We start from the raw sequence: 17,458 nt of genomic DNA, 5'->3' as shown, positions 1-17,458 counted from the left end.
AATTGGCATGGCTCCCACGGCCGAAATATATAGTTCCTTTTCGTGGAAGCCGCAGTGGCTCAGTGGGTTAGGCGGCTGACTTTGTCTGCTGGTGATTGGGCGCCTGACTCTGATGGTGTGGGTTCAAATCCTGGATGGGTACTCAACGTAAGTACAACAATCTGTGCTTTACTGAGAGAGTAATCCCAAATATAACTTTTATTACAGATCGTGTTGTGGTCACTATTTTTAACTAAACAATCCAACCATGAGTTGGTTCCATGGTGAAGGGCCCAGGGAACCCAGATCACATAAGCAATATCCTTCAGTGACATTTGCCATAGCCATGCGGTCTCTACACATTTCTATAGAGGGTTCACATATACTTCCAGCAAGGTAAAGGGCTCCATGAGTCCTCCTGACTGTAAACAGGACTCTGTCAATAATATACTACAATGTGTCATATGTATTCACCAGTGATGAAAGGACTTAGCATCTACAAACCCATGTAGTACTGACGATGTATATATACTCATGGAAACAAATAAGGTAACACATGAACATATTTCCAGGTTTCTTAACAAGGTATGTATTGCACTGTGGGTGAAATTCTGGGAATGAATAAAGGAACACTTGTACTTTCATGTGTTCCCTTATTTGTTTCCATGAGTATATATATACACCACACTGAAAACAAGCCCTGACTAGCACCAATATTACAAAAGGTTTGGTCTGTGGTTTCTAATCAGCAGGCATATTTTGACCTTCTGACAAGTGATAAACTGACCCATGATTAGTGAAATATAATGCCCATATTATTCCATTTCCCTGAATGTCTGTAATTCACTTAAAGGAGGTACATGAGGTAGCAGACATCTTAAAACTGATTTCCATGGTTACTCAACCCTTTTCTTCTCTAGCGAGGACTGGATGATGCTACGGATGATGGGCTGTGCATCCAGTTTTTCCCGGGCTTGTGTGATGGAGCAGTGGCACAGGGCAGCTATCAGGGCAGTTGGGACGACCTGAAGCCAGGAAAATACATCCATCATGCTGCCTCCTAACTGAGTGAGTGAGTTGAGTTTTACGCCGCTTTTAGCAATATTCCAGCAATATCACGTCAGGGACACCAGAAATGGGCTTCACACTTTGTACCCATGTGGGCTTGGCGTGACGAGCGAATGTTTTAACCACTAGGCTACCCCACCACCCTGCCTCCTAACTGAAACGCTGTGACTTCTAGTAAGCAAGTAGTCTCTATGCGCTCCCCTATTCAAATTGAAATCACAGTCAAAATTTTGTTGGGTGTATTACAGGTTTCTTTTTTAACAGAGAAGCATAGATAGGGTATAACTCTGCATTGAGTGAGTGAGTGAGTTTAGTCTTACGCCGCACTCAGCAATATTCCAGCTATATGGCGGCTGTCTGTAAATAATGGAGTCAGGACCAGACAATCTAGTGACCAACAGCATGAGCATCGATCTACGCAATTGGGAAATGATGACATGTGTCAACCAAGTCAGCGAGCCTGACCACCCGATCCCATTAGTCGCCTCTTATGACAAGCATGGGTTACTGAAGATCAATATTCTAACCCGGATCTTCACTGTTAGGCATTGTACCTAACATCAAGAATGTTTTTGTTTCATCGAAGTTTGAACAGTTTGCCTACTACTGTTTCAACTCTGATACATATGTTCAGCTTGTTGTTGGTTAATGATTCTAATGAACACTCCCTACACTCTCCTCACTGTCAGTTGCGGGCAGTGGGGGTAGTCTAATGGTTAAAGCATCCACTCGTCACCCGGGTTTGATTCCCCACATGCATACAATGTGTAAAGCCAATTTCTGGTGTCCCCCGCCGTGATATTGCTGGAATATTGCTAAAAGCGGTGTAAAACCATGAACTCAGCATCCAGACCACATATTATTGCATATACGGGATATCACTTTTCTATGGGAGTGTGAGTGAGTGAGTGAGTTTAGTTTTCACGCGACTCAGCAATATTCCAGCTATATGGCGGTGGTCTGTAAATAATAGTCTGGACCAGACAATCCAGTGATCAACAGCATGAGCATCGATCTGCGCAATTGGGAACTGATGACATGTGTCAACCAAGTCAGCGAGCCTGACCACCCGATCCTGTTAGTCACTTTTTATGACAAGCATAGTCAGCCTTTTATGACAAGAATGGGTTGCTGAAGACCTATTCTACCCTCGATCTTCACGGGATACACAAACAATCGGTATAAGTTGAATGTGTCTTTAGGCTAGTGGTTAAAGTGTTCACTTGTCACACCGAAAATCCAGGTGATTCCCACATGAGTACGATATGTAAAGCAAAATCTGGAGTCTACTGCCATGATATTGCTGGAATATGGCTAAAAGTGGTGTAAAACCTACGTCTCTCTCTCGTCTCTCACTTACAGAACATGTATTTCTGGTCAGCTCACCCTGTGTTGTGGTGTGGCTGTCTGGATATGTTCTGCCACAGCAGCTGTTTGTGTCTGTGCCGTCACACTGTCTGTGTTATAGATGGAACGAAGGAGGTAGTCCTGGGCATCACGCTGACTCAACTTGGAGTAACGCTGAAACAAGCCAAATCTGCATATAAATATGAGGCTGCACAGCATTTGTCACAACATCTTCAACTGAATAACAAAAATTAATCTTCAAGTCTTGGTTGTCGAAGTATTATCAGTCTAATATGATCCAAATATTCACAACTTCTCCTGGATTGTCTGGTCCAGACTTGACTATTTACAGATCTCTGCCATACAGCTGGAATATTGCTGAGTGTGTTAAACAACAAACCACACAGAACTTCCCCTAAGCAAACAGAGAGATATACTGTCAGCATGCAACATTTTCTTCTCACCAGCAGTGTCCTTTGATGTTCCAGATGTTAATCTTTTCATACAAATAATTTGTACATAGCACAGAACCTGAAGTGAGGCCAGTTGTGGAAAGGATTGTTGAGAAATGGTCAATTGTTAATTCAAAATAGCCTATCACTAAAGAGTGAGTGAGTGAGTATGATCTTAAACCCATTTCAGCAATATTCAAGCAATATCATGGCAGGGGACACCAGAAATGGGCTTCACATATCGACCCCGAGATCTTCGGCATGACGAGAGCGGATGCTATAACCACTAGGCCACCCCACTGTCCCTTATCACTAAAGGATAAACTACAGTAATTTGTTTGAGTGGCATGTTCTTGTGATATGGAACAAAAAACTTACAAAGTACAGAAACAAGCAAACAATCAGAAACTTTAAACTATCAATTTAGTGAATAAATGATACATATATGTATTTTAAAGTTATTTGAATAAAGAGCATCACTTGTAAGGGCATCACTTGTATCCTTGTTAAAGCTCTAAATGACATAGCTCACCTGGATGATGCCAACAGCTCGGTAAAACAGCTTGTTGTTACTGAAACATAATCCAGTTGTACTTTAAGCTCATGTGTATTTTGTCAGGACATCTGAACTAATTTTTACTTAATATTTTATCAAATGAATTTATATTTGGGATTATGCTTTCTTGGTTAATCACAGATAGCAGTACTTTGGTTGGTGGATTCTGATCCAGGACTCAAACACACACTCAGCCACCAAACCTAATCTGCAAATATGGAAATGTGAAAACTGAGAGTCCATATCATGTTCTATGTTGTGGCACCGTGTTGATGCCTGGCATTTTCTTGTTTATATTTTGTTTGTATTGGGACCCATGAAAATTAAACACATTTGTTTTCAATATTGTCTCAAATGTCTCTCCTTGATGTTTCTTTATCGGATCAGTTGTCATTTATTCTACAAGTTGGTTAAAAAGAGCAGATTTCACTTACATCGCTTAACTATGAAACAACAAATGATGATGATGATGATGACGATGATGGTGATGATGATGAATATTGTCTCAAATGTCTCTCCTTGATGTTTCTTTATCGGATCAGTTGTCATTTATTCTACAAGTTGGTTAAAAAGGGCAGATTTCACTTACATCGCTTAACTATGAAACAACAAATGATGATGATGATGATGATGATGATGATGATGATGATGATGACGACGACGATGATGATGATGATGATGACAATGATGATGATGACATGACACGTTTTATGGATAACAACTTTATACAGTTATCCATAAAAGATGTCATATATTCCCATTCGTCCAACTTGTAACTGCCTATCAAGAACACCAGCTATATGTCTGAAGAACCTTTTACTACTCAAGATTTGTTCCTTTACATTTTTGTCCCCTATAACAATAACATGTATTAAAAGACAGCACTGGCATCTTGAAATTTTTGTGGTAAATGAGATATCATCTTGAAGATGTATACTGGTAAATAAACTGATCGCCTATAGAATATTCCAAGCTCTAACAGGGGTGGAAATAACCCATTGCCTGATGTCCGAGTCCAGTGTTTTTTTCTGTCGGGTAAGCAAATTTGTATATCACACTGTACCGGAGTCCAGTTGACTTTCCAATATTAATCATGTTGTTTATTTACAAAATCAACAAGAAAACGGACGGTATAGTGGAAAAATTATCAGGGCAAGTGATTTTACATATGCCACCGTACCGGAGTACACTAGCAATTTTAAAGTTATTCCCACCCCTGAACCATAACAATTGCAATGGTAATAACGATTTTACTAACGGTAAGTCTAAGTTACCTGACTTTCACGTCCACCATACTGTTCTGGAACACCTTGCCCTTGAGGATATGTCCTCCGGTGGTGACGGCATTCAACACCCACTTGACAGCCATCTCTCGGTACAGCTGCCAGAACTCAGTCACGACAGTCTCCCCACAACTCCGGCCAGGGATGTACTGGGCAGAGACACCTGTACTACAGCGGCAAACCGTTCAAGTTTCACCGGATCTACCTAAAACCCACAATGTATTATAATAAAAATCTTTACATACAAACTTATATGACAGTCAGTGACAGGATATATAATCCACACCTGTATTAACACCTCTGTTATGGTGATACAATGGGTAAATACAATTTAAATGGGCAAAGTTTGATATCAGCCTGGGTAGTAAGAAATTGGAGTTCCATCCATTTGTGCATAGTCTATTTGTGGGCTCAACTTTCCTGTGACAATGTCTTCAGACCAATAACAACTTCTTTTTATTTTGTGAGTGAGGCATTTCGATACAGATTCACATTCCTGCTTGAGAATGGTACATATATCTGTATCGAAAATGTCGTACTCACAAATAAAAGTTGTTATCTATAAAGTTTGTCAATATTGTATTTCCCAACTTGCAAAATGCCACTCAAAGAAAATTATAATCTTAAAATTTGCAGTACTGAGTGAGAAATCTCAAAGAAATGCTCCCTTTACTTATGTTGATTGACCAGTATCAAAGTTGGTATCAGGCCCTGGTGGGGTATACTCACAGATTATTACATGAGTGTAGCACAAGCAAAAATACCTCATATAAGTATCGCACAAGCAAAAATACCTCATATAAGTATCCACAAGCAGAATGCTACATATCATTTATAGGCATAAGATGAATAGAACCAATACTGGTACAGTTATATGACAGGGTGTTCACTGTCTTCAAAACAGAGTCAAAATGTATGGCATACTCTTGCAAGTACATACATTTAACAATACAATACAATTGACGTTATGGCTTAGAACATGTTCATTATATGCTAGTTTTCATTTCACACCTCATAACACGCAGAAGATCAGGGTTCGATTCCCCACATGGTTACAATGTCTGAAGCCATTTCTGGTGTCCCCCGCCATGATACTGCCCCATCCCTGGGGGTAGAAAGAAATCTACCACCTACCTGGGTGTGCTCACTGCCTATGATGACGCACGCTCTCCTGCATGACAGGCCTTCCACACATGGAAGACTGGATGTGTCTGGATAGAAGAACATGGAATCGTGTGTTTACTCACCGCTTTCTGTTCTATATACATTTATTTGATTTGTTATTATAGATGTGTTTGCAAATCAGAAAAAGAATAATAACAAATTACATCCTGGAAAGATAATGGCTTCATGTAGAACTATTCAATAACTGTAGTTTGGCAAGAAACAATTGAAACAGGATTAAGTCCAAATTGTCTCCTTGGAAACACATGAATTTAAATATAACTTAATACAAAATTACAAAAAGCAAAAGCTGGGTATGTGATCATTGCATGTGAACAGTTTCATTGAAACCTATATTAGTTTGAGTGTTATGACTCTGATATGAAGTTTTGAGTCGTTTGTGACCATGTCCAAATTCTTTTCATGGAGAGGTAGGAACATTTAAAAAAAGCTAAAGGCATCCATTGCACCAATTAACAGTGCATATATTGCAATGCTGGGGTCAATGACATACATGTTCTGATTTGAACAAAGAATACAAAGATTAATTAATTAACACAGGACATATAACATGATCAACAGCTTGTACTGTTTGATAATGTCTACCTTGTAGAAGCACCACCACAAGATCATCACTGGACAATGTAGGCGTTACCTCTTCTTGGAAGTTAGCCAGTGAGATTCGGAAATGCTTGCCCTGTACAGCAACCAAACCAATACCAAGATTTATCCATCAAAAAGTTTATCTATTAATTTTACAGCCAGTCCGAACTTGATTCTTACACATACATGTAGTTGGCAAAGTTCATGAAGTTATTCTTTTCTATTTGCAATTATGAAAACTCTACACCTTCTACTTAGATCTTCAACTAATTTGAACTTACATTATTTATGGCAAAATTTGATACATATACATATTTTCAGTGAGGTGAAACCAAGCTGATATTCAACATACCTGGTCCGAAATATCTCCATCATTATTCCTGAGAAAATCAAATCCAGTCGCAACAAAGCCTCTTATATCATCCAAAGCTGTAATAGTAAAGTAAAAAGATAATTTAATATTGGACTGAGTTTTTAAACTCTAAACTGTAAATTTCCAAAAGGAAAAGGCTAGTTCTCAGTTACATGGTATTATTATTTCTTACTACTTGAAACTATTTTCAAGGGGAAAAAAGTGCCCGATGGTATCTGTTTTGTCAATTTATCACCCGATATTCTCTGGCATTGTCATTTTATATTTCTATATTCTTCAGTTCAATTTGATATGGTCAGCTTATAATTTAAAGATCAGGATCTTTGGGTGCTGTTGTACAAGCAATCTTAGCGTTAAGTTCATTGTAACTCCTTACCCTAATACAGTGAGTGAGTGAGTTTAGTTTTATGCCGCACTCAGCAATATTCCAGCTATATGGTGGTGGGCTGTAAATAATGGAGTCTGAACCAGACAATCCAGTGATCAACAGCATGAACATCTATTTAAGCAATTGGGAACCGATGACATGTGTCAACCAAGTCAGTGAGCCTGACCAGTGAGTTACTGAAGATCAATTCTAAACAGGATCTTCACGGGTGTACCCTAATAAAGACTTACAACTGCGCTAAGGTTCTTTTGTACAACATCACCCTACTCCAGACTATCTGAGAGATGCTACCCACTTGCTCCATAAGTAGGTGGACACTCTGAGGCATCAATCATTCCCATGATCCCGAGACTATCCTGGGCTATGTAGTAGATGTGGCCCCCTGCCTTCAGACTGGACAATGGAAACACCACAATAAAAACGTTACATGTAAATAATTTTTCATCACCCAAATCACATATATGACCCCCTTAATCAAACATCACATATTCTTTATGCAAGATATACAGGGAAACAGGATGGTGGGGTAGCCTAGTGGTTAAAGCGTTCTCTCATCATGCTGAACGCCCAGGTTCGATTCCCCATGTGGGTACAATGTGTGAAGCCCATTTCTGATGTCCCCTGTTGTGATATTGCTGGAACATTGCTGAAAGGTTTTACGCGGTAAAACCATACTCCACTATATCACGGGCGGGGACACCAGAAATGGGTTTCACACATTGTACCCATGTGGTAACACGTGTACATACAATATGGCATAGTTAATCCAGTTGTACCTTTTCCCCGCAAGTTCCACGATGTTAGCAATCTCAGCCTGCCTGGAATACACGGAGTCACACACCATGTGGTAACCTTTCAGCAAGTCTTGTACTCTGGGTGTACAGATAGAAAACATGCCTCACTCTCAATGGCAGACAAATCAACTGGCAGTCCTAGCAAGTATATAACTCGAGTCATTACAAACACAAGTTGTTCATTTGTGAAGTTCTTTTATATTTATCAACCTTGCAGTTGATTTTACCTGAACAAAATATGGATACTGTCTGAGCTTGACACAAGCCTCTATGTTCACCTTCTAGGCAGAGACATGGGTTCGATTACAGAGTCCATTTGTCATCCAATAAATAGTTATAAAATAGAAAAATCTCAAGAAAACAATTTGGAATCTCTTCACTAATCTCTTGTTCCTCCTTGATCCACAGCTGTATGTAGGGACAATATATACCCTTTTTTACATTACAAGTCACTGTGACATGTATAACAGACTGAGGAGAATCTGCCAAAGGATTGTAATCTTTAAAGGTGATGCTGCTCAAACTCAACCAGTAACAAGTCTACAAGCATGTGCTATTGCTATGATTTTTTCTATGTTTTCAGAATGAGTTTGGTTGACAACCATCTTGTCAATAGTCAATGGTTTGGGAACAATTATCATTTGGTGAACCGTTTAACATGAGTATGGTGCTGACTAAATTTCTTCAGATATGTCTAACACAGTCATTTCAAGAGGCCAAAATAAAATACATGTAGTTCTGATGGTGCACCTGACATCCTTGTCTTTACATGTCTTCAGGTATGCGGCAACTAGAACAGCCTCCAGCAGGATCTTCGTGGCACTGCCAGACTTCATGCGACTGGAGCCAGTGATTTGCTCAGGCTAGACACAAACACATTTCATGTACTAAAAACGACACTGACATGAGTTTACTCATCCTCCATAATCTTCAGGGAATACGTTACAATAACTCTCCACTAGTACCCTGGATGCATCTATGGCTCGACCCGATAATGTTATTACCTCCCTTTGCTCGCTCCGCATTCTCACAGTAGCCAATCAGCTAAGCTGCCATTACAACCAAGCTTGCCAGTGTCAACAAAGATAGCGGTCACAGCCGCGAGGTCTATTCGCAGTGCGACTCAGATTTTGGGGGAAATCATACAGACAAATTAACACGTCTGAAACCTTAAAAATATATGCAAGAACTCTTTCTACCTCTCTCAGAGTACCTTGGCAACAATTATGTTGCCAACTTTAATCTGTTAGATAAAAGAAGCGAAAGTGAGTTGTGATTGGTACGCTCAGCTTCCCAGCGTAGACACCTGTTTGGATAAAAAGCCAGCCAAGGGAGGTAATAAAATCATGGGGCCAAGCCGTAGATGCATCCAGGGTATAGTGGAGATTTATCGGAACGTATACCCTGGAGATTATCGAGGATGGAGGTTACTAAGAAAACAATGTTTGTGCATGAGGCATCTTTAAAGCACATATGTTCTTCACTCCCATTTAGGGTCACAGCATTTACACTTGGATTTCAACAATGAAAATCTATTTTAAAAATTATTTGTAACATATGTGATTATAAAACAATTTAACAAAATTCGATTATGACGAAAATGAACAAGTTCCAGTTATTGTGTTTGGATAAGAGTTTCATTCTCACCCCAACAGGGTTGGTTAAAGTGTTTATTTGTCATGCTGAAGATTTGGGTTCGATTCACCACATGAGTATAATCTGTGAAGCCCATTTCTGGATTATTACTAAAAGTGGCACTCTTACCCCGACAACTGGGTTTAAGATGTATCCATTTGGATGTGTTTCCAATCTCTGGATAACTGAAACATGACAACATAGACAACACAGTTGAAACATGACAACTGAACATGACAACGGAGGCATGACAACATAACTCGACAACTAAAGCATGACATCATAAAAACATCAACTCGACAACTAAAGCATGACATCATAAAAACATCACAATCGACCCACGACAACATAAACTCGACAGCTGAAAAATAACTGAAACTCGACAACTGAAGCATGATATCATAAACATGACAACATCAACTCGGCAACTTAAACAGGACAACATAAACTTGACAAATGAATCATGACAATTGAAACATGACAAGTGTTGCACGCTCTTCATCAGAATTCAAGTATTCAAGTGCGTGAGTGAGTGAGTTAGTTTAGTTTTACGCCGCACTCTGCAATATTCCAGCTATATTGCGGCAGCCTGTAAATAATCAAGTCTGGACCAGACAATCCAGTGATCAACAGCATGTGCATCGATCTGCACAGTTGGGAACCGATGACATGTGTCAACCAAGTCAGCGAGCCTGACCACCTGATGCCTTTAGTCGCCTCTTACGACAAGCATAGTCGCCTTTTACAGCAAGCATGGGTTGCTGAAGACCTATTCTACCCCGGATCTTCATGGGTCTGTATTCAAGGGGTAGTGGGGTAGCCTAGTGGTTCAAGTGTTAGCTCGTCACCCAGAAGACCCAAGTTTGATGCTTGCACATGTTTAGAATGTGTGAAGCCAATTTCTGAGTACCCTGCCATGATGTTGCTGGAATATTGCTAAAAGAAGTATAAAACCATACTCACTCATGTATTCAAGAGACATGAACAATCCTTCACCTAACAAACATTCAGCGATATTCGAGTTACATCACAATATCCTTGAAATAATAGAGTGAGTGAGCTTAGTTTTACGCTGCTTTTTAACAATATTCCAGACAAATCATGACAGGGGACACCAGAAATGGGCTTAACACATTTTCAAACCCGGGTTTTCGGCATGACAAGAGAATGCTTTAACCACTAGGCTACTCCACCGCTCCTGAAATAATCGAAACTGGGCCAGGTAAACCAGTGGTTGACAGCATGAGCATGGGCACATATAGTCAGGGCATGGTGACACAGCACCCACTACAGACTGATACACAGGAGTAGTAGTTCACAGACACTACACTATCAACACAAGTTAAAAAGTAGTACAGGGTCACGATCCAAAAACGCATAACACTATGACATTCGTAAATCTGTGATAAACTAGTCTTACATGTCGAAACGTTAAGGATGGTTTGTAGATCGGGACCCAGGTGTCTTATTTATAATTTGTTAGTTTCAATGAGATTTAGAAAAATACATTTTAAGTGATACCTTGCTGAAAGGTTTTGTCCCACTTTTCAATAGGAAGATTCCTGGAATGAAAGGAAATGAAACAATAGAGATCTTGTCCAGTCAAACTTCATTATCTCAATTTATATTCCATGATAATAGATAATATGGCATAATTGTTGATTAGACCATTTTTGCGTATTTGTAAGTTTGGGTAGGTAAAAGTAAAAAAGGCAGGTGAGGTTAAATATAAAACCTACAGAGGTATGTATTGTCTGTTACACTTACCTGGCTGGACAGGTGGGGTTAAATATAAAGCAACACAGGTATGTATTTGTCTATTACATGTACCTGGTTAGACAGGTGGGGTTAAATATACGGTAATGCAATACAGGTACATATATGTCTGTTACACTAACCTGGCTAGACAGATGGGGTTAAATCCCAGCAACACAGGTATGTATTTACCAGGCTGCTCCATACACAAGTGAAGCTGTCCGGCCACAAATGGAGCTGATAACCCACATGTTATTCCTATAAATAATACCCTTTCCTTATCTTTGCATACCTGAAAGAAAAATTACACCTTGATATATAAACAAATAATCCTTGCAGATTTTTCTTTTTAGTTCATTTTCATAAATCAGTGTGGAAAAGATATCTGACATCATTTCTATGAAGCATTTTAATAATAAGATGTCTTAACACGAATATCATCCAGCTGCTGTCTACATGCCCCTTCATGCTGAAGAGTAGCTGTTTTCCACTGAGATAATGGAGATATTGGTTACCATAACAACAGTATGGCCATCATAGGCGGATCAAGAGGGGTGCAGGGGTGTGCTGAAAGTTTATTAAATGACCGTTGAAACTCTCATGAAAATGGTTGAAAACGAACTGTGTACCCCTCACCTAAAAAAGCTTTATCCGCCCTCTCCTTCCATTTTCAAAAGATTTACTGATTCATTTTGGGGATTTAAAGGATACTGGTGGTCAGTGGAACCAACAGTGGTCTAAGGATTAATTTCTTTCCTCTGTATTGACACAGCAAAGTGTCATGTCACTCATGAAATTGATACAAAATAGTGCCATGGAGCACAGTGACAACCATGATTGCTCAAGACGCTGTAAGCAATCCCCCAAGAAGAAGGTAAAGACCAAATACATCAGACTGCAGCGACATCTTCAGAACTTGTGTATTGGGTTGGGTGGAACATTCGATTTAACAAAGAATTTTGATTGATCGTGTATGAGGAACTGTGATTAGTAACTGTGATTCATGATTGATCCTCTGTGAGGAACTGTGATTTATGATTATGTCTTTGATCCTGTGATTTATGTCAAAATTAACATATTAAACAGTTACTAAACAGTAATTGTGACATTTTTCCTGTGACTTTTTTCCTAGCCAAATTGTGACTTTTTATCCGAGGACTATTTTTCCTGTGGCTTTCTTTTTCCGATCACCGGTGGCCGAGCCAAAGTTGCTTACGACCCTGCCTTGACAACTGACACCAGGCCATGGCACAAGCTCATTTGGCTTTCAATCTGGGGAGCTAAACAGACTTTTCAAACAGTTCAGGTATTGGATGACATTGCAAACAAATGATATTGTTTTTTTTGGATCCATTAGTTACAAAAAAGGACTACTGCTTACTTTGTTTAGTACCTCCATACCACATGGAGGGTCGTCCTCTACAGCTTCCTGGGACGTGAACAGAGCTCTGAAACAGTCATTGTCAGTACCAACATCTGACGTAGGCAGTGTGATTGTCACATGGTAAGACTCACACTGATATGCTACAGTTGATTGGATCTTTTCACTTGTCTCGTGATTTATTTATATTTTAAGTTATGGTAGAAAGGCAAAATGACAATGTTAAGTTAAAATAACCACATATGAAAAATATAGTGGTAACAAACACCTACAGTGATATATGGCCAATACTTCACCCTCTTTATCACCTTCACCGTATTCATGTCATAATCATAACATTTTATCCCATGATTATCAAAGCTCCTTTCAATACAGGTACTGACATAATCTGCCAAACTCTGGACATGGTAGGGGTGTTCGGGATGATATTTAATAAAACTAGGACTGACTGACTGAGTTTTGGTTTTATGGAGCTTTTAGCAATATTCCAGCAACATCACAGTGGGGACACCAGAAATGGGCTTCACACATTGTACCCATGTGGGCATTCAACCCGGTCTTCGGGCGGATTTGAGCCAACGCTTTAACTACTAGGCTACCCAACCGCCCGATAAAGCTAGGAAACTGCAACAGTAGGAAGGTAAAGGTTTGTTTGTTGTTTAACACCCACTCAGTAATTTTTCAGCAATATGACACTGGATTGAAAATAATTTAGTCTGGACCACACAATCCAGTGATTAATTTTATGATATTTTTGTTATCAGCTTCTTGTTTACACCACACTCAGAAATGTCCAGCTGTACAATGTCGGTCTGTAAATATTTGGGTTTCGACCAGACAGTCAAGTCATTGACATGAACATCAATCTACCAAGTCAGTGTGCCTGACCCCAAACTCGTCAGTTATTTATTATTATTATGTTATTATTATTGGATATTTATATAGCACACATATCCATGCAACTAGTACATACTCAAGGCGCTGGTATTTTTTCCCTCGATCATTGATGTCAATCTCAATGGCACATTGTATTATCAATCTCAACTCCCTGGGGAGCATACAATTCTTGCAGCCACTAGGCGCACCGAGTTATTGCGGCTTTCTTATCCTTACGAGGTACCCATTCACAGCTGGGTGGACTGGGACACATAGTCACAGTACTTTGTCCAAGTTTACTGCGCTGCTGTACCCGCAACTAGGTGTTTGCACGTATTCATGTGGCCACCATCTGGTCATATACCAACGGATTCGTGGGTTCTATTAAGTGCACAATTACCTACCTGTCTCCCCCTGCCATGATGTAGTGACAACATGGCTCCCTGCCGGCACTCTTCAGCTTCATATTGAATGTTCTCTGAACAGAAAGGACAGCACAATTACTTATACAAACATGGCAGTGTTGCAGGACACATGAAACTGCCATTATGTGCCAAGTATTGTCTACTCACTCGCATGAACAACAAGGAAAATGAAATAAACTTTTAAAATCTTCTTAAAACAGTTGACAACATAGAATTGTCATAACTTCATACACATAAGCAATTATCTCTTCAGAGCCCTTTCCCCTTACAGTGGGAGGGAAAGAAGAATTGCACGGGTCTACCTCTAAAGGGATTTGTTTCTGTAAATATATAAATATAACAGCATCAAATTACAGGATTTCTGCAAAAAGGTTACCATGGATTCTGACCGTGAATTTCTTCTGTTTCTGAAAATGGTCATTTTCTTCATTTACATGAGTGAGTTTAGTTTTACGCCGCACTCAGCAATATTCTAGCTATATGGCGGTGTATTTTACATGAAACAGATCACTTCTAATGCAAACTGTATAATTCTAGAAGTTGCGATGAACAAGAAACTGTTATCCATAAAGTCATATTCTTCATTATTCCAATGCACCTTGATCAGCGGGTATCCTGATTGTACCATGAGAAGATGTGTTCAATGGGTTAAAACCCCAAGTAGTTCATATTGAAGACTTCTATAACTGTGATGCAATCCCCAAATGCTGGTACATTGAAATACCTCAGAGTAATATTGCTCTTACAGCGGTTATAAAACCTAGTCTTCCAGACGTCCCACACCCACTGAAGACAATGGCACCTCGGCTTCCAAGCTTCAACACAGACAATGAATATACTGTTAAATCATTATTTCACAAAACATGACTCATTCACTGCATGGTCAGGTAAAATCTGAACCAAATACAATTGACATTATTTAAGAAAAGTAACATCTTACAGAGTTTCACACTGACTTAAACATGTTTCATTCATGAAATTTATCAGATTAAAGCTACACTGTATAGATCACTGTCTACATTTTCACCTTAGATATTCAGCCTTACAAGTCAGCCAATATATTGTTGACTGTTACCTTCATGATTTCAACAGCCTTGGTTGCTATGGCAGTGAGTGTTTCCAGGATCTTGGCATCAAACATCCCCTGAAATATGTCAATAACATCATACTACAGGTTGGAGTGAGGATCAGCTGGATCATTGTGTGGGTGGGTGTGTAGATCAGTGTGAAGGTGGATCAGCAAGAAAGTGGATGAGTGGGTGGATCAGTGAGATGGTGGATCAGTGTGAAGGTGGATGATTGGGTGGATCAGTGTGAAGGTGGATGATTGGGTGGATCAGTGTGAAGGTGGGTCATTGGGTGGATCAGTGAGATGGTGGATGATTGGGTGAATCAATGAAAGGGTGGATCAGTGTGAAGGTGGATGATTGGGTGGATCAGTGAGATGGTGGATGATTGGGTGGATCAAGTGAATGATGGTGAGATGATTGGGTGGATCAGTGAGAAAGGTGGGTGGATCAGTGAGATGGTGGATGATTTGGTGGATCAGTGAGATGGTGGATGATTGGGTGGATGAATGATTGGGTGGATCAGTGAGATGGTGGATCAGTCAAAAGCAGATTAGTAAGCAGGTTAATCGGTGATTGGTTGTGTCAGTTCTTTTTCACATTGTTCAGTCATATACCTGACATAGTTTACGTAAAAGAATTGATAATATCTGATATGAATTAAATTTATCTTACTGGGTAATTCTGCCATCCAGAAAAGATTTCCTCGTCACATGTTTGCAGGATTGAAATTATATCTATAAAAGAACACAAATTCAATCATGAGAACAAAATCAGAAAATCAAAGGAAATATCAGGGAAAACAAGATATTTTAACCATGTGCTAAATATGATCAATCATAATAACAAATACAAATATTTCATCCATAAATATTGAAAACTGAAGGAGAAATTAATTAGAAGAAACAATATAATAATGAAAAACAAAATTCGAAAAGAAAAGTATACAAGCCTTGAGGTGTTGAGACGTCAATGTTGACAGACAGTGGGTTAACCCGCTCTGTGACTGGCTGTTCAGCTGACATCCCTTCACAGTGCATGGAAACATTGTATTAATGATGTGGTGGGATATAGTTAACAATATACAAGGGTTATAGTGTATGTCAATAGCTGAAACACTGTTGCATTAGCCATGGAATAACATTTAAATATCCTATAGCTAGAAAGCCATATCTTGATCTGCAATTATACAATTATGCAATCTAACTACACTGACATATTAGTGACAAGGTCTGGATATACTGTCTAAATATACTGTGGATGACAGCTGGTTTATCCTACGTGCTGAATGATTAATTAGTTTGTGTAGTTGCTCTAAGCACGTTACTTGCATGTGTACACTTATATACATACTGACACATGCGGCAATCTACCAAAGTCAATGATATCTGGAGTGAACATATCATGTACGTATAAGACTATTCACCGTTAATGGGCGTTATGCTATTTCCTGGTATTCTCCCCACGAACATCTAGTACAGCTCGCCAAGGCAGGTGATCTGAACTGTCGCCCGTCCAGCTGACACACTTTTTGTTATCTAGCTGATAACACCGGCAAACCGGAAAATTCATTTCCACAGTGGGAACTTTGTATCGTAACCTCCCTGGTTGAAATAAAAATCTCGTCATCAAGTGTGTTTTAGAGTTATCTACCCTTGGATACTACACTGCCTTATTGCGATACGATTGGTATGAATATGTTGCATATCACATCACTTTGTACAAACAGAAAAACATCTAACGATAACTCTAATAATACCATAATATATTTCCATCTTACAGACAAAACGGGAATGACTTGACTACCAAAATTAACAGAATATGTCTAATCGTCCACTATAAGTGCTGTTTATTTGGAAATGAGTGAGTGAGTGAGTTAATATTTAACGTCACATCGGCAATATCTCAGCCATATCGTGACGAATTTGGAAATGAAATAATAGACATCTTTTTAAAAAATTGAATTAATTTAATTGAATTGAATTGAATTAGAATAGGTAGCCAAGGGATACTGAATTCAATTTGAGAGCTAGTACTTTGCCTCAATCCCCAAACATGGGTTCATTGGTTTCTGATAGCGTGTTGCAAAGGCTACATGCGTTACTGTATAGATATCCTGTTTTGTGTGACATACTGTTTGTAGGTAGGAAATGATGCAGAGTTTTGTATTGAAACATTAGTGTTTACTATTGACTCAGTACATGTAAAGGTTACATCATACTTTTTGCCCTGTCCTCTGCAGATATTTCTTCTTGTAAAATATGGTTCTATTTTGTTGAATGTTACTTTTTCTCACGTTTCTTTACTAAACA

General features: G+C 39.2%; 1 protein-coding gene across 1 annotated transcript; it reads right to left on the bottom strand.

Annotated features, from left to right (window-relative positions):
- Nucleotides 1–55: 55 nt before the first annotated feature.
- Nucleotides 56–16,783, bottom strand: LOC124276361 (glucokinase regulatory protein-like). Its single transcript, XM_046712006.1, is given in 21 exon segments — nt 56–1,004; nt 2,434–2,568; nt 3,379–3,418; nt 4,677–4,788; nt 4,791–4,890; nt 5,820–5,896; nt 6,456–6,546; nt 6,805–6,881; nt 7,509–7,606; nt 7,990–8,085; nt 8,758–8,870; nt 9,772–9,827; nt 11,164–11,204; nt 11,541–11,689; nt 12,779–12,845; nt 14,059–14,132; nt 14,826–14,894; nt 15,155–15,223; nt 15,822–15,883; nt 16,099–16,173; nt 16,573–16,783. Coding segments are annotated over 21 exon segments (1,776 nt in total). The 5' UTR covers nt 16,619–16,783; the 3' UTR covers nt 56–875.
- Nucleotides 16,784–17,458: the final 675 nt, after the last annotated feature.

This window comes from Haliotis rubra, unplaced genomic scaffold (assembly GCF_003918875.1).
Source record: "Haliotis rubra isolate DU_JTF1 unplaced genomic scaffold, ASM391887v1 Scf208, whole genome shotgun sequence".
Lineage (NCBI taxonomy): Eukaryota > Metazoa > Mollusca > Gastropoda > Lepetellida > Haliotidae > Haliotis > Haliotis rubra.
This window is presented reverse-complemented; position numbering and strand designations above follow the sequence as displayed.